The sequence below is a fragment of the Tursiops truncatus genome, chromosome 11 (assembly GCF_011762595.2).
Source record: "Tursiops truncatus isolate mTurTru1 chromosome 11, mTurTru1.mat.Y, whole genome shotgun sequence".
Taxonomy (NCBI): domain Eukaryota; kingdom Metazoa; phylum Chordata; class Mammalia; order Artiodactyla; family Delphinidae; genus Tursiops; species Tursiops truncatus.
In genome coordinates this window covers 92,704,455-92,727,771 of record NC_047044.1, presented here as the reverse complement: position 1 = coordinate 92,727,771, position 23,317 = coordinate 92,704,455, and the positions used below count along the sequence as shown (strand labels likewise).

General features: G+C 47.8%; 1 protein-coding gene across 2 annotated transcripts; it reads left to right on the top strand.

The window, feature by feature from the left end:
• The first annotated feature begins 2,669 nt into the window (after window positions 1-2,669).
• GPRC5A (G protein-coupled receptor class C group 5 member A) lies at window positions 2,670-22,537 on the top strand. 2 transcript variants are annotated; one of them, XM_033867024.2, is made up of 5 exons: window positions 2,671-2,828; window positions 9,015-9,098; window positions 17,546-18,474; window positions 21,193-21,251; window positions 21,550-22,537. In XM_033867024.2, the coding sequence occupies exons 3-5, from the start codon at window positions 17,553-17,555 to the stop codon at window positions 21,640-21,642; spliced, it is 1,074 nt and encodes a 357-aa protein (XP_033722915.1). In that variant the 5' UTR covers window positions 2,671-2,828; window positions 9,015-9,098; window positions 17,546-17,552; the 3' UTR covers window positions 21,643-22,537. The 2 variants fall into 2 exon arrangements, with proteins under 2 accessions (XP_004311548.1, XP_033722915.1); XM_004311500.4 differs by lacking the exon at window positions 9,015-9,098 and having other exon boundaries at window positions 2,670-2,828.
• The last annotated feature ends 780 nt before the right edge of the window (window positions 22,538-23,317 follow it).

The following is a 23,317-nucleotide window of genomic DNA, read 5'->3' as shown; positions in this document are numbered from 1 at the left end:
CTCGAAGCCAGGTAACACTCAGAGGAGGAGAACTTGAGTTGGATCGTACCTGGGTCTCCAGACTCCCCTTATGGTCTTTCTCTCACTGATTTCCAAGGGCCTCAACCTTGTTCTCTGGACCATCAGCAAATGAATTATTTCAGCTACTGGGTCCCTCCCTGTCTTCCTTGGGGGCGTCTCACAATTACTCAGCTACCCCGCCCTCCTCAGTCTACCTCCCAGCCCTACCCCACCTCTCAGACAGCTGGACCCGCAAGGATTCTGGGGCAGCGCAAGGCACCCAGGGATCAGATTTTAAGAGGGCGCCCACTCTCAGGGCTGTGTTAGTGTCACCTTAAATGTTGTGCCCTGAGTGCCTCACCCCAGTCCTGGCTTGGCGCTGGGCTGGCTACTGATAAAGGGATGGCAGGAGGAAAGGAGGTTAAAAGGAGGGTAGAAGGGAGAGTGCTAAGAGGACAAGGTGGGAAATCTGAAGTCAACAGAAGGACGGACACTCATGGGCACAGGCGACCAAGGGCCGGGCTTCAAAACGCAACCCCATAAAGCTGTCCTGCACGCAGCCCTGGACCCACCAGCCCGCCCACCAGCCGGCACTAGGGAAGGGGCAGCAACAGGAGAAACAAAACACATGCACCCCTTTCTCACTAGGTTTCCCCGAGTTTCTTGTAGACGTCGGAGGTAGGGGGATGTGGGGCAGATCCCCACAGTGATGAGCCCTCTGCTTTCACTACCTCCTCCAATTTGACATTTTTTTTTTTTTTTTTTTTTTTTTTTTGCTACGCGGGCCTCTCACCGCTGTGACCTCTCCTGTTGCGGAGCACAGGCTCCGGACACGCAGGCTCAGCGGCCATGGCTCACGGGCCCAGCTGCTCCGCGGCATGTGGGATCTTCCCGGACCGGGGCACGAACACGCGTCCCCTGCATCGGCAGGCGGACTCTCAACCACTGCGCCACCAGGAAAGCCCTGATATTTTTTTCTTGATGTCATGAACCTCACCCTAGCCTTGGTGATCCAGACCCCTAAAATGCCAGTGCCCGAAGAGCCCTTAGAAACGGCTGGTCCAGGGCTTCTGAGCACTTGATCTGTGGCTGGTCCAATCTGGTCAGGGCTGGAAGCATAAAACACATACTGGGCCTTTGAGGATGTAGTTTGAAAAAAAAAAGAATGTAAAGTAGCTCATTAATAGTTTTAAAAATATTGATTACATGTTGAAATGATAATGTCTGGGGTCTCTTGGGTTATGTAAAATACATCATGAAAATTAATTCCTCCTGTTTCTTTTTATTTCTTTTAATGTGGCTGCTAGAAAGTTTAAATTACACGTGTGGCTGACCGTCGTGGCTTGAATGACGTATCTATGGGACAAGGCTGAATTAGTTCAACTTCCTCATTCAACAGATGAGAAAACTGGTCACGAGAGGAGACCTGATTTAGCAGATGACACGCACTAAAAAGCACCGTCATTTCCAGTCCCTGACAATCACACACACACGCACACGCACACGCACACGCACACGCACATGCACGCCTAGGAGCCTGTGAGAGGAGCCTGTGGACTTGAGCTGCAAGCCTCAAGGGAAGTGTTCCAGGACTCAAGACATTGGCTGTGGTTTCTTGAGAGAGAAATAAAAACCTAACAAAGGTGGAGGCACTGTCTCCAAAAAGTCACCTTTAAAAAGACTGGAAACTTGGGGTGTGAGGAGACGTGAGGAGAAAGCCGGGGAACCCTAGGCCCCCCCCCCGTTCATTATATGCATAGTATCCCAGGTAGCTGACCAGTGTGCATACTAAACAGCACCTTAAAAGCACACAGCGCCCCCCTGCCAGGCAGTGAGGTAGGGCCTTGCCTGAGGCCAGCACCCGGGAGGCAGCCACTCAGGGACTGTCTGACAAGTCAATAAAGACAGGTTTCAGTGGCACTGGCTTGATCATGGCCAAGGAGTGGGCAGCGGAGGGAGAGGGAACCAGACACCAAAGGCAAATTCCTTTATTTCATAATTTTATCTGGCATCCACATTCTCCCCCACCTGCATCATCAAGGCTTTAAGAGAGGTAGGAAAGTAGACAGGGAAACATCTCCCCGTCTCTCCGCACTGGGGCAGCCTTCACGGTGCCCGTCTGGGGACAGCTCCGACGGCGGAACTGCAGAGCTGACTCTGGGCCCAGGAAGGAGGCTTTCCTTGGCTTCACCTGCCTTGGCTGGGGAGATCCGAGAGGGTGGCCAGCTCCTCCTGTCCCGGGCCTAGCTTCCCAGGGGCCCCAGGCACTGCAAGCTGTCTAGCCCTTGCCCTGGGCGCACAGGAGTGCCCGGAGCAAGGGCAGGTGTGGCTCCCTCCTGGAGGTGACAGCAGGCAGGACGGATACTGAGCGGTCCCCTCTGACTCCTTTCTTTACCCCCCCGCACCCCCCACCCGCCGCCCTGGGACGTCCTGAGCTGCTGATGCGCCGGGTGGGGCGGGTTGGGTGCCTTGGGTGGCCCCTCCCATCACCACCACCACCTATTTCAAGGGTGGCTGTGCTGCTGACGTCAGGCGGCTTTTGGCTCATTCCCTGGCACGGGGACTTTATTTTCATAACAGCAAGCGGTGCAGTGGAACTGGAATAGGCGTGTCCTCTACCCCACCCCACCCTGACCCTCCCCCGCCCCTTGTGCCTCTGCTCACCCCTTCTCTCCCTCCTCCCGCCGGCGACAGCCGCCTTTATAACTGCTCCGCGCCGGGAGGGCGGGATTGCTGCCCGCGGGCTCCGCTAGCACCCAGGGGCTCCTGTGCTGCCTCTGCGCGCGGGAAGCAGCGCCAAGTTCACTCGCCAAAGCCAAGGTACCAGGGTAAGTGAGGCGCACTGAGCACGGAACGCGCCCGGCCTCGGGATTGCAATCCTCCGGGGCGGGGGGGACGCGCGGTGGGGGTGGGAGAGCGGCGCTGGGAGGGGGGATACAAGAGGAAAGAAACCCTGATAATGGACTGCAGCTGGCTCGGAGCAAAAAACAATCCCAGGAAAGGAATTCCTGTAGTTTAATTCAATTCAGATCCCACACCCCCATCCCATTCCCAGGCTAAGAGGCAGAGAGCAAAAAGATAATCAGGATAAATAGTTTCTGCTCAGACACATTGAACAAACTGAGTAGGTGGAATCCTGGCCCGGCAGGTGAGCAGTTCTGGGGTCAGTCTAGGGGAAGAGAAAAGTAGGAGGAAGATCTTAGAGGAATGGCAGGGAATTGCGTGGGTGGGCAGGAAGCAGGAGATGGTGACCACTGCTACTTTCCCCAGGTACTGTAAAGTGTCCATTTATTCTGTCCTTCCACGACAAGTGTGCCCTTCTGAATTTGGGGAAGTAGATTCTGGAAGCCGTCCCTTCTCTTGACGTGAGTGCGGCCCTCAGCTCTGCAGCATTCCTTCCTCTGCTGTCCCTTGAATTGCTCTGGATCCCCTGGGTTGAATGTCCAGTAATAGCCCACTTTCAGGCACCAACCAGATGGGACTCGGGAATGGGCCCAAACTGTCCAAGATGGTCCCTTAAACATCAATGGGGGAAGGAAGGGGAAGCAGCTCCGGTTCAAGGAACTTGAAGGACTTTCCATTCCTGACTTCTTTCCAGACTGAGTTTTGCCTCTGAGGGTTTTGTAAACGCCACACCTGTTGAAGGGTTTGGTTGAATCGGCCAGGCCTGTGGGCTCATTCCTGAAGGGGAATACTTGAGCCACTTCAGATAGGAGGGGCCTGGGGAGGGGTGAGGATAGGGGGGGTCAGAACTCCGCCCTCCGGTCTGTGTGCTGGCTTCTCCTAGGAGAGGGAAGAAATGGGGGGGGGGCGGGGAAGGAGGGCCAGCAGAGGTGTCACCCAGGAAAGAGGCTGCTCTGGGGTGTGGAGAGGTAGGTGGGTGCTCCAAGGACAGGTGGGAATGAGCGGAACTCAGAACGAGCTAACATTCCAGGGAAGCGCTCTGAGCCTTGAGTCAGGAAGCGTGATTTCTCATCCCAGCTCTGCAGGCCATGTAGCTGTGAGGAGGCCTGGGCTGGGCTTGAGTTCCTCCTAAGGGGTCTTGGAAAGGCCCCCAGCTCCTTCCCGGGGCGAGACTCTAGCCCTTCTCTATCTGTGTGTGTCTCTTCGGGCCTCATTGGAGTCTGCTTCTTTGTATTCCACTCCTTGGTGGGCATTGAAGGTAAGAGGGCGTGAAGAAGAGTTTTGACTGTGATTTTTATTCTCATTCTGGGGGTTTGTCTTCAGGTCCACTGCTATTTAAAACTCCGCAGGCTGAGCTGAGGAAATGGGTAGGAAATGATGTGTTGGTATGACAGGGCCTTTAAAAACAATGAATCGAATAATAATTTTCCTTGAGGAGTCTCAAATTTTCTGAGTAGTTTGGTGTTTTTGCTTCTACTTATATTCCTATTTTTATTGCCTGTGGTCAGATTATATACATTTCTGTGCATTATTCCTGCACATTTCTTATTTCAGGCTTTTTTTTTTTGGTGTGATCTAGAATATGCTGTTTTTATAAACATTCCATGACCACTTCTATAAAAGAAATCATATAGAGAGGGCTGGTAAACTACATTCCTGGCAAAACACTTCCCACAGTCTGTTTTTGTAAATAAAGTTTTATTGGAACTCAGTTATGCTCATTGTCTGTGTATCATCTATGACTGCTCTCAGCTGCAAACAAATGGCCTGCAAAGCCATTTTCTAAGTTCCTTATTATCTGGTCCTTTGCTGATCACAGATATAGAGGATCTGAATTACATGATTAATAGTAGAGATCTAATAAAATATGAAGATAGGGCATATTAAAGGATCCATAGAACATTTATAAAAATTTACCATATTACTGTTTGCTTTTTCTATTTCATCTGCTGAAGACTGATAAAGAAGTATTAAAGTTTCTGTAACTATAGTATTTCTTTTGATTTCTCCTTGTATTTCTGGTAGCTTTTGTTTTAGGTATTTTGGTGCTGTATTATTCAGTGCATAAAAGTTTATGATGGTTGTATCTTCAATGTGGAGTATTCTTAATTACTATTAAAAAAGCTTTTAGGTCAATATAATAGCTTTTTGTCTTGACTAAACTTTGTGTGATATTAATAACTCAACTCTTACTTAATTTTCTTACCTTGAGCAAGCTATTATTTAACTTTGTACCTGATACATGATACTTGCTAAATAAACATATGTTATTGTTCCTTTTTTTTGCACTTATTTTCATTTTTTCCTTTCTTTTGCTTTCAACTTTTCTGACTCTTGTTGTTTTAGGTGAGGTTCTTATAGGTATAATATGGTTTAATTTAGTCTTTTCAAAATAAAAAATTACCATTTACATTTATTGTAATAAGAGTTGCTTGCTATTGTCATCTAATTTTTGGCCATATGGTCTGCTCTCTCTATCTTCCCCCACATTAGATAGTCTATATTGTATTTTTAGATACACTGAGTGTATGGTAGTACCATTCTCAGGGTTTAGAAACAAAGGCTTGTAAGGAGAGGTAAGTTTAGCTTGGGAACATAAATATGTTACCTTCATATGCTGAAATAAAATACTTGAAAGAAGGTGTCTTTGAGGGCTTTGAGGTGGTATACCAGTAGAGGCCTTCACTTTATCCACCTATTTCCTGGAAATTTCATATCTTAAAATTCTGGGCCTAAGAGATTTAGTAGTTTCACTCAAAATCTTAAGTTAAAAAAGGGGATTTCAAGTATTTTATTTTATATTTCAGTAATTTATCTAAAGTTTAGAACAGAGGAAGATGGTAATACCTCCAAAAGTGAATAAATTGGGATGAACACTGTTGTTATACTTGTTTATATCTGCCTGTGGTGGAATGATGATTTATTTTCTCCCAGTTACTAATAGAAATTCAACTCAGTGATATTCAGATGTTATTCATAAGCTGTTGCCATGATGCATCACTTTTATGTCATCAGAATACGGATGGCTTACCCAGAAGAGGGGATCCTGGACATTTCCCTGTAGACATTTTCCATTTACAGCTAATCCTTCACACTAGGGCAGAGAAATTTCTGTGGGACTCCAGCCTCATCTTAGAGCTCAGCCTAGATAAAAATATAAGGGTTAGCATCAGCACATTTCCAGCTCCCCAAATTCTTCCTCCCCATTACTCATACTTGCTCATGAATAACTTGCTTTGAGTTCTATTCACGCTCAGTTTTAGTCCAGAACGTTTGCTCAACAACCACTGTGCAGAGCACATAGGGAGATACCAACACATAGAAGACTTGCTCTATTTCCGTAAGAAGCTTGTTATCTGATAGGCGAGTTAGCACTGATATTAATGTATAATATATGACATATATATGGAAAAACTTGAGCACCGAGAAATACTTAATTGTAAAAACTATGAAGAGATCTACAAATTTAGAATGAGATGGGACTAATAATTAAAAAACCCTCACGGTAGAGGTAAGTTTGGGGTCAAGTTTATACGAAACATGGTACATGAATTGTGACTAGGAGAAGGGTCTTTTTGGCAAGGAGAAGAATGCATGGGATGAGGCAAAGAGCAACTTTGTAGAGAGGGTCTTGGATGAGCCCCAGTTCCCTTCCAGATAGAAAAGACTCTTGGAAGTTTTGCTTACCTTGCACAGATGTGGGGAGGGGAGTGAGGAAACCAGGAAAAAGTGGATGGGAGGACCAGTTGGAGAAAAGCCTTGAAGCTCACATTGAGGCTGAATCTGTTATAACAGACAAAAAGGCGCTGATATGCTTTTAATTAATATGCTTTTAATTATGCATTTAATTAATATGCTTTTAATGATTTATTTATTTTTCTTTTGCTATGCTTTTAAATTGCTAAACCCAAAGATTCCTTCCCACGCCTTCTCTTCTTTGCTGCCCTTGTATCATTTAACTCCATCGACCACTCTTTGGGAAACTGCTCCTGGACTTCTAGGAAACCAGCCGGGCTTGTTTCTTGTACTAACCCTGGCAATTTCCTTTGAACAACCTTTGCTGACTCCTGCTTCCATGAGACGGTGTCCCGGGGTTCTGTCTTTGGCTCTCTTGCTGCCGTGCAGGCTCCCTGTGTGATCTGGTCTCCTCCAAAGCCTTCCGACACCTGCTATGAGCCCGTGACCCCCCATCTGTGCTCATAGCCCAAACCTCTCCTGAGCCTCAGACTCACATGTTCAAGCATGCAGGCTCAGCACAATCTGGTGTCGTGGAGCCTGGCTTTTATTTAAAATTTTTTTGGCCGTGCCACTCGGCTTGTGGGATCTCAGTTCCCTGACCAGGGATTGAACCCGGGCTGTGGCGGTGAAAGTGCTGAGTCCTAACCACTGAGTCACCAGGGAACTCCCAGGAGCCTGGCTTCTAAGAGCCAGGTGATCTTGGGCAAGTTATTTAATGTCTCTGTTCCTCTGTTTCCTCCACTGTAAAAAGAGGGCATAATCTGGCATGAACGCACACACACCCCTCACTATATATGAGACAGAAAACCAACAAGGACCTACTGTATAGCACAGGGAATTCTACTCAATACTCTGTGATAACCTATATGAGAAAAGAATCTAAAAAAGAATGAATATGTTTATAACTGAATCACCTAGCTGTACACATGAAACTAACCCAACATTGTAAATCAACTATACTTCAATTAAAAAAAAGATCTTAGTTCCCCGACCAGGGATCGAACCCGTGCCCCCTGTGGTGGAAGCGTGGAGTCTTAACCACTGAACTGCCAGGGAAGTCCCCCCAATTCATCTTAGATTTAACAAAGTTAAACTGGATCTCTCTCCTCACGAGCCTGTATTTCTAAGCTCCATTTGGTTCTCCCTTCTTAAAATCTCCCACCATTCCCTGCCCATCTTTCAGGCCTCATCTCCCCCTGGTCTCCTCTCTAAAGTCTTTTTTTTTTTTTAACACTTTAGGTAGAGTGGGTCCCTGTTTTCCGTGTGCCCTCAGCATTCCTGCACACTCTGCAAGCCTTATTTGTATGTCAGTGTGACTCTGTTGGTGCTCCTAGGGGCAGCGGCCACACCTTCTGTCTGCGGGTCTGCATGATTTGTACACTTACCACAGCAAATGCAGGGAGATTGACCAAATGCAGGATTGCTTATTTTGGAGACTTCTTGGATGTGGTTTAAATAGAGAGAGGCTTGAACAGACTTGTGGTTGCCAAGGGGAGGGGTGTAAGGGAGGGATGGATTGGGAGTTTGGGGTTAGCAGATGCAAACTATTATACAGAGAATGGATAAACAACAGGGTCCTATTGTATAGCACAGGGAACTATATTCCATATCCTGTAATAAACCATAATGGAAAAGAATACGAAAAAGAATATATACATATGTATAACTGAATCACTTTGCTGTACACCAGGACCTAACACAGCATTGTAAATCAACTATACTTCAATTTCAAAAAAAAAAAAATAGAGTGAAGCTGGAGTCAGGGAGAAAAGCTTCAGAGAGCGTAATAGTGATTTAGAGATGAAACAAAAGATTAAATTCTAATTAAGACTACTCATAAAGGGATATTCTTCCTAACTAATTCACACTGGATGTGTAACTTCATCTCTCCAAGAGTCAGTCTTATCACCTGTAAAATGGGTTGTAGGAATATTAAATAAGAAAATAGATGTAAAAGCATGTCAATGAGTGAACACACATAGAGAAACAAACACTCAGCATCGAGCCTGGCTCATAAGAGGACTCAGTATGTGACAGTAGTTGTCATTAGTTTTAATCATACTTGTATTGTGACTATTGTTATTACTACTGATTGAATGTGGCAATTCCAAGAATAGAGAGAAAATTAAAATGCTAGAAAATTGCCAATTTGCCTGGCTTGGGATGGTGTGAAGGCCCAGCTTTAACAAACACTTGAGTTATTTGGTATCATTCCCCAGGCAGTTGTCTTAAGAGGTCAGTATCGTCCTCTTCTTTATTTCTTTTTATTAAAAATATTTTTTTATTGGATATAGTTGATTTACAGTGTTGTGTTAGTTTCAGGTGTGCAGCAAAGTGAATCAGTTATACATGTATCGTCTTCTTCTTTTTAGATGACAGAAGGAGACAGATCTCATAAGGAGGAACATAAGATCAGCTCTGGGCAAGATTCAGGGTCGCGGGTAATTCCTGCTCAGGTAATCTGGGGTGGGCCGCATACAGTCAGTTCGAAAACCTACTAGGTCTGGACGTAAGTAACTCCAGACACCTCCCCACCTCTCTGGGGAAAGAGGAGTCTCAGAGGTTGCAAAGGAGAAGCTGAGAGACCCTTCACATGCTGGAATTTGTCCCTGCATCCCAGTCAATGCTGTGTGTCAAGGCCAATCTAGGGCCAGTCCTGCTCTAGCACCCCTGTGGCTCTGTCTGGCAGGTGAGCGTTCACCTTGTGTCTTGAGCCCAGCCCCTACTCAGACCCTTCAAGCTCACCTCCAGCCCTGGTCTGGGGTTTGGTTAGGAGTTTGCAGAACATATTCTTTTAATGACAGGAAATGGGGCAGGAAGGAGGATGAGGGGGAGGGAGAAAGTGATTTGGAAATTGTCTACAAGGAGTTGCCCGGAGGGGTGAACAGAGGAACTGGACATGGGCTCAGACCCCCTCGTTCAGCACCCAGCCCCGCTTTGGAGAGGCTGGAGGTTCCAGGAGACGGTGTCCGCACACAGAGGCCGCTGAAACCCCTCTTTCCTAAAGGGGCGGAGTCACAGGGCTGGGAATTGAGCGCAGCGACTCCCTCCTTCCCTGTCCTCCCCTCCCCCTCAGCCCCGGTTTCTGGTTCTTCTTTCTCCTTTCCCTCTCCCTTTCCTCCCTCCTTCGTTTTTGTTTTTTTAACCTTTCTGTCATGCCTTGGCTCACCTGAAAAGGGCTAAAGGCAGTGCTGAGGGATGTCAGCGTCTTGGTTGTGGGTGTTGGTGGATTATTGGACGGCGGTAGTTGGCTCAGCTGCTGTAATAAGTGAAGAGGGTCTCACCCTCATGACTCAAAGTCCTTTCTCGTGTCTCAGGCCAGAGGGTGCACACGCTGAAACCTCACCATCTCCCTCCAGAGTGCAGGGTTTAGTCAATCAGGGAAGTGAGTGGGAGTGAATGACTGGATTCCAGTAAATCCCTCTGCTTACTGTCTCTGCTTGCTCAGAATCCACGCTAGAGAAGACACCTGGGGTCACTTAGACAGGAGCCCAGCCGCGGCCAGGGCTGCCCCCCGTTTGGTCTTTGTAGGAGCAAGTCCTTTCTTGGTTGGACCCTAGGTCTCTCTGCCCTTTTTTGTCTTTGCTGTGTCTCGCAACTCGTGGGATCTTAGTTCCTCGACCAGGGATTGAACCCGGGCCACGGCAGTGAGGGCGCAGAGTCCTAAGCATTGGACCACCAGGGAATTCCCATAGGTCTGTCTGCCCTTGACTCTGGTTATGAGCAGACATAACCAGACCAGAATCTGGTTATGACTCTGGTCATACGATGTCCATATGACCACCAGTTCCATTTCATTTTCTCCTTCTGCTCCAGCCCTTAGGTTCTTCTCTGAGGCTGTTGCTTTAGCTCCTGGCGGTTTCTAATCCTAAATGCTGATGCTTCCCTTTTCTTCCTCAAACCCTGCTTGCTAGAAGACCTCAGCTTCTCAGAACCCTGTCCTTCGTCCCCAGCCACCTTCCTGGTGGCTCATCTGGGCCATTCCCTATGTGACCCAGCGCCTCCTCAGTGCAGACCTGCTTGTGAGTGCGTTTGGTGAGTTTGATTTCTCTCTGACAGAATTCAAAGTGCTTAGGACACTTCAGACCCGTTGTGAAATCGCTGTCATGCTGGGGAAGGGGTGGAGGAGGGTGAATTAGGTGGAAGAGGGTGGAGGAGAGGTGAAGTAGGAAGGATAATTCCAAAAAAATTAGTCACTCAGATAAAAGATTACTTTCTCAGAAGTTTAAAAAAAAAACCGTTTGAGAGAACTGAGAACTATGAACCCTAACTGGATATTTGATAGTAAAGGGTCATCGTTAATTTTTAATTTATTTTTTTATTTATTTTGCGGTACACGGGCCTCTCACTGTTGTGGCCTCTCCCGTTGCGGAGCACAGGCTCCGGACGCGCAGGCTCAGCGGCCATGGCTCACGGGCCCAGCCGCTCCGCGGCATGTGGGATCCTCCCGGACCAGGGCACGAACCCGTGTCCCCTGCATCGGCAGGCGGACTCTCAACCGCTGCGCCACCAGGGAAGCCCCGTCGTTAATTTTTAAAGTGGGGTTAAGTTTAAAAGGGTTTTATCTTTTAGAGACACATACTGAAGCATATATGAATAGAATGATGTCTGGGATTTCTCACTAGATTAAGAACGATCTAGTGAGTGGGATGAGGATGTAGATGAAGGAAAACTGGCCAAATAGTGGTAAGTTTTGAAACCAAATGATGGGCCTTCATTATACTATTCTCTTTGTTTTTGAGTATGCTTGAAATTTTCTATAATAAAAACAAACATTAAAAAAAGTGTTTTTTAAACATCTTTTTTTTTCATGTTTTATTTTTTTATCTTTATCTTGGTAAAATTTATTCTTTTTTTAACATCTTTATTGGAGTATAATTGCTTTACAATGGTGTGTTAGTTTCTGCTTTATAACAAAGTGAGTCAGCTATACGTATACATATATCCCCATGTCCCCTCCCTCTTGCGTCTCCCTCCCACTCTCCCTATCCCACCCCTCTAGGTGGTCACAAAGCACCGAGCTGATCTCCCTGTGCTATGCAGCTGCTTCCCACTAGCTATCTACTTTACATTTGGTAGTGTATATATGTCCATGCCACTCTCTCACTTTGTCCCAGCTTACCCTTCCCCCTCCCCATGTCCTCAAGTCCTTTCTCTACGTCTGCGCCTTTATTCCTGTCCTGCCCCTAGGTTCTTCATAAGCATTTTTTTCTTTTTTTTAAATTCCATATATATGTGTTAGCATATGGCATTTGTTTTTCTCTTTCTGACTTACTTCACTCTCTATGACAGACTAATCCATCCACCTCACTACAAATAACTCAATTTCATTTCTTTTTATGACTGAGTAATATTCCATTGTATACATGTGCCCCATCTTCTTTACCCGTTCATCTGTTGATGGACACTTAGGTTGCTTCCATCTCCGGGCTATTGTAAATAGTGCTGCAATGAACATAGTGGTACATGACTCTTTCTGAATTATGGTTTTCTCAGGGTATATGCCCAGTATCGGGACTGCTGGGTCATATGGTATTTCTATTTTTAGTTTAAAAAAAGCATTTTAAAGGTAATTCAGGGACTGTTTCTCCATCTCCCTTGCACGATTGGGGGTGGGAGGTGGAGGTGAAATTGGGGGAAGTGGGGTTCTTCTCTACATACCCACTGTCAATTGCTCGTGGTGTTACTTGGAAAACTGGATTCACTTCTTAGTGAGTGTTGAACCAAAAGGCACAACCAAGCCAACGATCTGGAGAAGGAAGGATTTATTATTACTTGTAGCAGGTAAGGAGAGCACCGGCGATCTTGCCCAAAGCAGTGTCTCCCCAAATGGCAAAATTGGGGACGTTTCAAGCTAAGGCCCCATGCGTATTCATGAAGGGGCTCAGGCATCCACAGAGTCCAAGCTTTTGCTGACTGACGTCATGAGGGTCAGGAAAGGTCAACACCATCACCCCTCAGACTCCAGTTGATCTGGTGGTTGAGCACTTCAGGCTAATCTTTGAGCAGAGCTGGGAGTCTTTACAACTGATCTATTATCTTTGCTGTTGGTACTTCTCTTGCCTGAGCACGGTTGCTTATTTCTGCATTCTTTTGTTCCCTTAAGATCATTAATTGCTGGGACTTCCCTGCTGGTCCAGTGGTTAAGACTTCGTCTTCCAATGCAGTGGGTGCGGGTTTGATCCCTGGTCGGGGAGCTAAGATCCCACATGCCTCCTGGCCAGAAAACCAAAACATAAAACAGAAGCAATATGGTAACAAATTCAATAAAGACTTTAAAAAAATGGTCCACATCCAAAAGAAACAATCTTAAAAAAAAAAAAGATCATTAATTTCTGAAACCTGTTCATGGGCAAGCACTGTGACTAGGCTTAGATCACAAAACAACTTAGGCCAAAAATGGCTTCTCTTACGTCAAGAAAGCCACGCCTGGTTCTCTTTCTCCAGGGACCCCTTACCTTATGTGCTTACAGTGTCGGACCCTGGTCTGTGGGCACCAGGAGGCCTCAAGACACAAACCCTTCCTGCACAGCTGCACAGATGGGAAGGGGCTAGAGGTCCAAGTTGGGAGCAGGAAGTCTCTGCCCTACCATCCCTCTGTGCAGCACCAGGACCTTCCTTTAGGTGAAAACCTCATCAGTCTCTCAAGACTGACAGTCATCAAGTTCAGATTCCTTTATAATTATCAGGTAATTATGATAACAACTACCTGTCAACAAACAGCACTGCCCTGAGGGGTGGGGAAGGAGAGTTTCTGGGGAAGGGCAGGGAGGTGAGAGAAATACCTTTCCAGCTGGACACTGCCCTTATGATTAATCTGAGAGGGAGTGAGGTGGGGAGGTGGGGAGTGAAGAGGATGCTGGATCCTGGTCCCTTCCCCTGTGACGCTGCCCTTGAATTAGACCCAGCTCTTCCTCTTCTGCATCCTCAGCATAGACAAGGGGACGTGTCCCCTCTCCCTGTCCGGTTCCACCCAGGGCCAAGTGTATCAGACTTTGGGGGGCCTTGTATTTCAGGGGTTGCCTGTATCTGAAGTGCATTTGCCTTTCTTTTTCCTCCTGTGTCTCATTCTGCACTGCCCTGGGGAGGTGGAACGTAACCCACTCTTTGCTCTGTGCTCTGCATGCAGTCGGGATGACCAGGGTGTCATTTTCCTGGAGTGGACTGCAGGTGACAGACCCCTGGCCAGGGAAGGCCACAGGAAGGTCGTGGCAGTGGTGGCAGATTACGTCCATCTGTCCATTTCTTCTACTACAGCAACGATCATGTCTGATGTCTGTTTTCCCCTTTACCATTGAGCATCTAGAAGAGTGATTGACATGATTGACACATAGTGGTGCTGGTTGAATGAATGGCTATATTGCAAAGTGAAGCTTGCAGGGACTTCCCTGGAGGTCCAGTGGTTAAGACTTCGCGCTTCCCCTCCAGGGTACACGAGTTCGATCCCTGGTCGGGGAACTAAGATCCTGCATGCCACCCAGCGTGGCCAAAAAAAAAAAAAAAAAGTTAAGCTTGGAGAGGCAAATTTCATTACAAAGTATGGAAGATGGATTTAAGCCATCAATTATTTAAGTTATTTATTTTATTCGAACACACCACACATATACAATTCTTGCATCTACACAATAGTCATTCATATATGTCTGTACGTGTTACATGGCATATACATATACATCATTTTTTCGTAATGGCTATGGGAATAAAAAAATGCTGGGACACAGCTATCTCATTGAACTGAAGAGATGATTTTGCATCTTTATTTATTATTATCATTTTAGAATTTATTTATTTATGTTGGCTGAGCTGGGTCTTAGTTGCAGCACGTGGGATCTTTGTTGGTGGCATGGGAACTCTTAGTTGCTGCATGTGGGCTCTTAGTTGTGGCATGTAGGATCCAGTTCCTCGACCAGGGATTGAACCCTGGAGTCCTGCATTGGGAGAGTGGAGTCTTACCCACTGGACCACCAGGGAAGTCCGTATTTTGCATCTTTAGGGGAAGCAGGTGTTTGAATTCTGTCTACGTGGAGGAGGATGCTCGTTTGCTCTGCAGAGTCAGCCAGCAATTGCTCATTATGTGTCCCACCTCGCTGCGCTCCGTCTTGTGATTTGATCTTTTTTTTTTTTAAATAAATTTATTTATTTATTTTTGACCGCGTTGGGTCTTCGTTGCAGTGCACGGGCTTCTCTTGTTGCGGACCACGGGCTCTAGGCGCACGGGTTTCAGTAGCTGTGGCTTCTGGGCTCTAGAACGCAGGCTCAGTAGTTGTGGCGCATGGGATTAGTTGCTCCGCGGCATGTGGGATCTTCCCGGACCGGGGATCGAACCCATGTCCCCTGCATTGGCAGGCAGATTCTTAACCACTGTGCCAACAGGGAAATCCTTGATCTTTTTAAAGAGAATTCTTTTCCATTGTGATTTATTACAGGATATTGAATATAGTTCCCTGTGTTATGCAGTAGGACCTTGTTTATCCATTTTACATATAATAGTTTACATCAGCTAACCCAAACTCCCAATCCATCCCTCCCCCACCCCCTCCCTCTTGGCAACCACAAGTCTGTTCTTTACGTCTGTGAGTCTGTTTCTGTCTCATGGATAAGTTCATTTGTGTCATATTTTGTGATTTGGTTTTGAAGAGACAGGATGGAAGGGGAGGGGAGGGCGTTCTTTTTCGTCTTGGGTTGATCACAGCACCCCTACAGTGCTGTGAAGGGCCCGAGAAATCTTGTTTATAAGCATTTATGGGTATATGGTGCAGAAATTCTGAGCTGTTTTTTCTGCTATAAGGAAAGAGGCAGGACTCTGGGTATTTTTTGCTTTTTCCTGCTTCTCAATCCTAGCTGTCTTCTTCTTGCTGATTTCTTTACGCACATTTTCTCCCAATTTGGCACTAGGAGAGGCCAAGAGCTCTCACGTGTGCTTTTCTATGGAGGGGGTCTCAATGAGCCTTCCCTTCTTCTAACTCTGCCCCCGCTCCCCATCCCCCCAATATTTGTCTTCTAGTCAATTCAAAAGATTTCTCTGTTGAGTGAGCAATCCTATCAGAAAAAGAAACACTAGAAAACAAAAAAGATTACATGCATAAATAGTATACAACAAATCAAAAAGAATCGTGCCATAGAAACTTATAAACAGTAATATAATTCAGAAAAAAATTATAGTTTTGTTGAGAAGCTGTTAAAACCACAGCGGTCCTGAATTTCAACATCTTATCTGACACTGGCTTTGGAATTTGAGAATCATCCATTTTGAGGAAATATACAAACTCCTTTCCCTTCCCATTTCCCAACTCATCTTCCGACGTGTGCCCTGAATCCCTAGGAATTTGATTTCATGGGGTTTGGGAAATCAGCTGGGTCTAAAATTGACATGGAGCTTGTGGAAGGAAAAAAGGCAGCAGATCTGGGAGATTAAGGACAGATGTATAGGAAGTAAACTGCTCTACCTCAAGTCGATTTCTCATTGTCCCTGAGTGGGTGAGTAGATTACCTGCTTTGTGGGTCATCTATCACCTGGAAGCGCCTATCCTTCATGGGGCTGAACTAAGAGAGTAGAATTAGGACCACAAATAGCTGGTTTATGGGGCATCTGATGAGGGAAGGAAGGGGGAGGGAATATCTCAGATTGCATTCTAAGGCCAGTTAGAACTCCCTGGAGAGGTAGCACCTATAGTCGTTAAGACCAGGGATCCTCACCTAGAGCCAGGTAACCTGGATTCAAATCCTGCGTCTGCCATTTCCTGGCTGTGTGATGTTGGGCAAGTAACTTGATCTCTCCCTGCCTCAGTTTCCTCATCTGTCAAATAGGGATAATCATTTTTACCTTATAGGATTGCTATCAAATTAAACTAATAAATATATATATGAGAAGTGATTAGAAGGGTTTCTGATTCATAGTAAAAATGAGCATTAGCTATTGGTAATATTTTTTGTTGGGTCACCCACTGTTTTTGTGTCATCCAGGCCATCCCTCCTTACAGGTAGCTAATTAAGAGCTCACTCTGGGGAATTCCCTGGCGGTCCAGTGGTTAGGACTCCACACTTTCATTGCCGAGGGCATGGGTTCGATCCCTAGCTGGGGAATTAAGATCAAACAAGCCGCAACGCGTGGCCAACCCTATGACGGGGAAGACCCCTTCCATTGCTTTTCTGGATTAGCAGAGCCATCCTTACAAACCTTAATTAAGAAGGGAAAATAATATGTGACAGCAGAGCTGAAGAAGAGGACCCAGTGGCCGAGAGGGGAAGGCTGGCCTTCCGCAGAGAAACCTACAGTTCAGATAACTCCTCTTGTCCATGAGAGAATGGAACGCTTGCAAATAATATCTGAGGCTGGGCCCAAGGTGGCAAAAAACTGGAGACTGACAAATTATGTTTAAAGTGTTTACTTTTAAAATTTTTTGGCCACACTGCCCTGCTTGTGGGATCTTAGCTGCCTGACCAGGGATCTAACCCAGACCCCACCAGTGAGAGCACTGAGTGCTAACCACTGGACCGCCAGGGAATTCCCAAAGTGTTAACTTTACGGTTACATATTTCCACGTTCACCAATTCCTAAGGAAACACTAGCCAAACATATCAGGAACCCTGGCAAGTTATTTGTGACGTATTTTTTGAGATGTGACTTTGAAACACCTCATCAGAGCTCTGGGCCCTCTGGCTTCAGGGTAAATATTAATAGAGTTAAATTGCGGGGAGGAAGGTATGAGATTGTTTCTTCCCTTCATCAGCCTTTAGAATTTGCCATGAGAGGTGGAGAACAGCTAGTAGCTTGACCTAACGTTGTAAGTTCAGGGGCAAAACCCTGGCTAAATATACAAGATAGTTTCCGAATCGTTTTTGGTCCTCTGTGCCTGAGTTGGTGGGGAGATTCACCCCCACCTGCAACTTTGCTTTCTTGCAGGACGAGAATGGCCCCAGATGCCCCCGATGGTTGCCGCTCGAACCTGGACCCCAGGTACTACAGGCTCTGCGATAAGAAGGCAGCCTGGGGTATCGTCTTAGAGGCCTTGGCGTCGGTGGGCGTCGTGACCTCGCTGGCCTTCATGATCGCCCTCCTGGTTTTCATCTGCAAGGCCCAGGACTCCAACAGGCGTAAAGTGCTCCCCACCCAGTTCCTCTTCCTCCTGGGTGTGCTGGGGGTCTTTGGCCTCCCCTTCGCCTTCATCATCCACCTGGATGGCAGCACGGGGCCCACACGCTTCTTCCTCTTCGGCATCCTCTTTGCCCTCTGCTTCTCTTGCCTCCTGGTTCACGCCTTCAACCTGACGAAGCTGGTCCAAGGGAGGCAGCCCCTCTCCATGCTGGCGATGCTGGGCCTGGCCCTGGGCTTCAGTCTGGTGCAGGATGTCATTGCCATCGAGTACGTGGTCCTCACCATGAACAGGACCAACGTCGACATCTTCTCCGAGCTTTCTCCTCCTCGGCGCAACGAGGACTTTGTCATGCTGCTCATCTACGTCTTCTTCCTGATGACGCTGACCTTCGTCACGGCCTCTTTCACCTTTCGGGGATCCTTCACTGGCTGGAAGAGACACGGGACCCACATCTACCTCACTATGCTCCTCTCCATCGCCATCTGGGTGGCGTGGGTCACCCTGCTCTTTGTTCCTACCCCCGGCCCCCAGTGGGATGACACCATCCTCAGTTCAGCCTTGGTGGCCAACGGCTGGGTTTTCCTGTTGGCTTATATCGCGCCCGAGCTGCAGCTGCTCACAAAGCAACGGAACCCCATGGATTACCCTGTGGAGGACGCTTTCTGTAAACCTCAGCTCATGAAACAGAACTATGGTGTGGAGAACATAGCTTATTCTCAAGAGGGAATCACTCAAGGTACGGAGCCGGGCTGGGTAGAGAATCCCTTGTGGGAAAACGGGGGAGAATCATAAGATATTATTACTGTAAGGAACATGCAAGATTATCAGGTCATACTCCCGATAGAACAGATAAGGTCCCCAAGGCTCAGATCTTACTTAAAATCATCCAGCTAGAGGGACCTCCCTGGTGGCGCAGTGGTTAAGAATCCACCTGCCCATGCAGGGGACAGGGGTTCGAGCCCTGGTCTGGGAAGATCCCACATGCCACGGAGCAACTAAGCCCGTGTGTCACAACTACTGAACCTGCGCTCTAGAGCCCGTGAGCCACAACTACAGAAGCCCATGCACCTAGAGCCCGTGCTCCGCAACAAGAGAAGCCACCACAATAAGTCCGCACACCACAACGAAGAGTAGCCCCTGCTCGCTGCAACTAGAGAAAGCCTGCGCGCAGCAGCAAAGACCCAATGCGGCCAAAAAATAAACAAATAAAAATTTAAAAAAGAAAACATCATCCAGCTAGTTAGAGACAAGTAGAACTAGAAGCTGGCCTTGGTGGTCTTTATCTAGTATGTTCTACCCTGTAGATTTCTCTGAATCAAAACAAGATGGAGCAAAGGAATGGAAAAAGATTGATTAGATAAATTCCCAGAGACAAGTGGGCGAGATGGTGTTCTTTACACATGTCAACTAGGCAATCCTTCCAGAAATGTGCAGTGACCACAGAGCACAGAGTGGGGAGAAAGCTCTTTTATCATAAACCAGTGGGAATCTCCATAAATTTACGGAGGATTTCGATGTAGCCTGAAGAGATACATTTTGTCGCCCATCCATGGCCCACAGGAGGGAGTTTTGCTCTTGTCTGGAGTCCTGAGCAGCCAGCCTGCACTGATAGCCAGAAACTATAGATCTCTTGGGTTTACATCAGCCTCTGGGTCTAATCGGGGGAGGGGAGTGGGTGTGGGACAGGAGTGAGGGACCTCCAAGGCCAGGTTCGTAGCTCCAGCTAGTAAATTTCTTTGCTCTTGAAGCCTTCAGTGCAAAGCTTGCCGGTGTTTCTCTCTGCAGCCCTGGCCCCTCTCCTGCGCAGTGGAAAGAGTGAAGGGAGGGGGAGGGCCGGAGGGGAGATTGTACCACCCACCCCCTCCTGTGAATTCCCAATGGACACTCTCACTCTGTCACCTCATGCTTGGACTCTGTGTTATGGGTCCCTAACTAGTCTTCCTTCCCTTATTATTAATTCATTAATTTATTTAGGCTGTGCAGGGTCTTAGTTGCGGCACGTGGGATCTTTAGTTGCGGCATGCGGGATCTAGTTCCCCAACCAGGGATGGAACCTGGGCCCCCTGCATTGCGAGCTTGGGGTCTTACCCACTGGACCACCAGGGAAGTCCCTAGTCTTCCTTCCTTTAATCCTTCTTTCCCTTCATTCCATTGGCCATCGCCAGCCTCCCCTCCCTAAAATACTTCTCTGGCCACTGCCCCTTCCTGCCCACACGCCTCACTGGCGCCCCCGCACCCACTGCATTTCCTGAATCCTTGATGAGGCTTTTCACAGCCTGAACCCACCACCCCTGAAGCTGTGCTCTCAGTTCAAACAAACCAAGTCCCTGCAATTTCCTGCCTGCGTGTCTGGGCTCAAAGAGCGTCTGTCCTCCGCCTGATGCGTCCCTCCTTATTCTTGCCCTTTTGCAGAGTCCCTATTCCCCAGTCTCCCTCAGTCTTTGCTCCGTCCGCCTAACTCTAGACCTTTGAGATGACCTTAGCAGAGTCTGTCTCATCGCGTAGTTATTTGTGTAGCTGTCATATATTCCGGACACTCCAGCGGCACCCTCAGGGCAGGAATCATTCTGATTAATGCTTCTATTCCTCACAATATCTTACAGACAGAGGGTGTTTAGGTATTTATTGAGTAAACTGAACAGGTAAATTTGGTGGGAAATAAACGGATTGCTTTACGTTGTATTTATTTATTTATTTAGCCGTGCCCTGCGGCATGTGGGATCTTAGCTCCCCAACCAGGGATCGAACCCAGGCCATGACAGTGAAAGCGCCGAGTCCTAGCCACTGGACCTCCAGGGAATTCCCTAAATCGTATTCATGATGAGCGTATGTGTTTAGTTCCTGAGTTTAAATCCCTCTGATTTTGGACTTCCCTGGTGGTCCAGTGGTTAGGACTCGGTACTTCCACTGCAAGGGGCATGGCTTCCATCGCTGGTCGGGGAACTAACATCCCGCATGCTGTGTGGTGCGGCGAAAAAAAAAATCCCTCTGATTTCCCCTAAATACATAGAAAACAATTACTCACAGGTTCTATCCCTTCACAAAGAAAATCGTGACTTTTTCCCCCCCTGTTTGGGCAGGTAAGGAAGTGGGTAACTCTCCAGTGAGATTCTCTCTAGGTACACCTCCAGCCAGATCTGTGTCTGAAAAGACTGGTGTCAGATGTGCTTTTGGAGTGGTCCTAGGATGAGGAGGGCTCTGGAGAGGTTTTGGAAAGCATTTCCGTAGTGATTATACGCGGCTAGTTGTTCATTTGTTCAACCAGTTTGGGGCTGCCTGTGCCTGGGCTTGAGGACGCAGTCTCCTCCACATGAAGCTGACCGTCTCCCAGGGAGACAGAAAATGAAAGGGATAAAGCATCATGCTTTATAAATAACTCAACGGGGGCGAGCACAGGTGGGGGCTGTCAAGGAGGGAACCCTGACATTTACCTAATCTGCATTGTCTGTTTCAGGTACTGAAGAGACAGGTGACACGTTCTATGCCCCGTACTCCACCCATTTCCAGCTGCAGGTAAATGAGCTCTTTCTCTTTTTCTCATCAGCAGTGTTAGCACCCCAGGAGTATTTGTCCTTTGGGAATAGATGATGTTGCCACTCTGATGGCCCCTAGATGCCTCCTAGAAAGGATCGCGGGTCTACTTTCCTGTAATCTGCCTCGTGGGATTAGGACAGGAGACTGGAGTGCAGGGCAGGGGAGGGCTTAGAGGAAGGGAAGGAAAGTTAGACTCCTGCCCAGGTTGGAGTACAGAGTGCCGTGGAAATGGCCGGGAAGTGGAGTGGGTTGAACAATATGAGTGTTTTCTTTTCAGAATCGGAGCTCCCCAAAGGACTTCTCCATTCCGCGGGCCCAGTCCCGGGTTAGCCCTTACAGTGACTATGAAGGAAGGAAAGATGTCAGTTAACACGTCCCGAAGGGTGGGATGAACACAGCGAGTCAACAGAGCCAGCGGGGAGTTCATGGGATGCGGGCTGAGTCCTGAGTCTTCCCAGGAAGCTGTACAGAACATCACAGGAAGACCTCGCCTCCCTGCAGCCTTCAGCCATGATTCTTCTGTTCTGGGGTTAATGAGGGCCGATGGGACCGCAGATCTCAGCAGCACTGTAGTTGTTTCCTTTGTCCCATAGTTAGGCTCCTTCTCTCGAGTGGGAGTCTTGGGCAACTCAGGGTGGCCCTTAACCGTCCCTGCCATCTTACACATGACTCAGGCTCTGGTCATCTGACCACACACTGGCTCATTCAGCCTCAGAAGCCAACTTTTCCAACTGTGGGCTGATTCTGTGAGAATCGCTTGGCTCAGAGCAGAGCTCATATCTGAGCAGACCAGCAAAGGCCCGTCTCTCACATCACCCCGCCCACATCTACACTGGAAGCCAACTTACCCACACCTCCCTTCACCTCCCATCACCTCCCGGATGGCAGGCGCTAAAAGTCACCCGAAATTTGCTAACCTCTGTGATGCTGCCTAACCAGGGTTCCCAGCGCCAGTTCACTCCCAGACTCACCGTTGGTCCACAGACTCACCTCCCTGCCCCCTGTGCTTCACCGGGAGATCTCCCTCCAGCCCTCACCAGCATGGACAAGCCCAGTTTCTCTCTGCCAGGAGAATGTGGGCACTGGGTTGCTCTAAGTTCTGCTCAGTGCTCTAAGCACTGATTCTTCTCCCATCCCCTCGCTCCTCAGACCGTGTTCACTCCCCGCGTTCTGGAAGTGGGTATTGTCCACTCACGGGGGAGCGTGCCTTGTAAAATAAGTTACTCACTGTTCTTCACTGGAGATGCAATAAAGGTGTGGTGGCAGCTCTTGGACTGTTGCTGTGGCAGTGTGAGCGGTGGACACCGGACACGGGAGAGTCGCAGGCTCGCTCTCGTCTTCACGTGGGAGCTGAAGTTCAAGGTTCAGTCCCACTGGGTGTGGACTTGACCTTTCTTTCCTCCTCCTTACGTCTACGACAAGTGTGTGTTCCCCAGTTTTGGGGGTGAGCGGCAAAGGTGAGGGGGAAGCTGGGAAGGGTCATGGACCTGAGGTTTTGCTCCAGGAGACAGAGGAGTGGCAACTTCAGAATGGGGTTTGGCAGCCCGGGTCAGACAGGGAGGAGACCTCAGAGGCAGTTTCTCGTTTCATCTGAAGTTTAATTGTAGGAGGGGATAAATCCAGATCCCTAATTTGACAGAACTGGTTCATAATATCGCTCGGAAAAGACAAGGGTACCTAACAATGATCATTTGCTTAATCCCAGAAACGGCTTTGTGGGGCGGGGCAATTGAAGCTCGCTTTTGGGTGAAGAAGAAAAAAAGAAATCCCCATGCACAGAAACTGAATGACCTTTACGAGATTATAGCTGAGTTAGGGAGTTACCACCTAAGAGCCTGACGCTTGCCTTCTCATCACAAAGAAAACCCAGTTTTCTGGGGAGAGGCTGGAGAGGAATTAATGGCTTGCCGAATTAGGGATATTGACATTCCACGGACATTTAGTTGACTGTTTCCCATATGATTTCGCACTCACGTTAGCCCAGCTTTGTCTTGAAAAGGGGAATTACAAACGATGATGTGGATCCTTCCAGACCATTCAAGGCT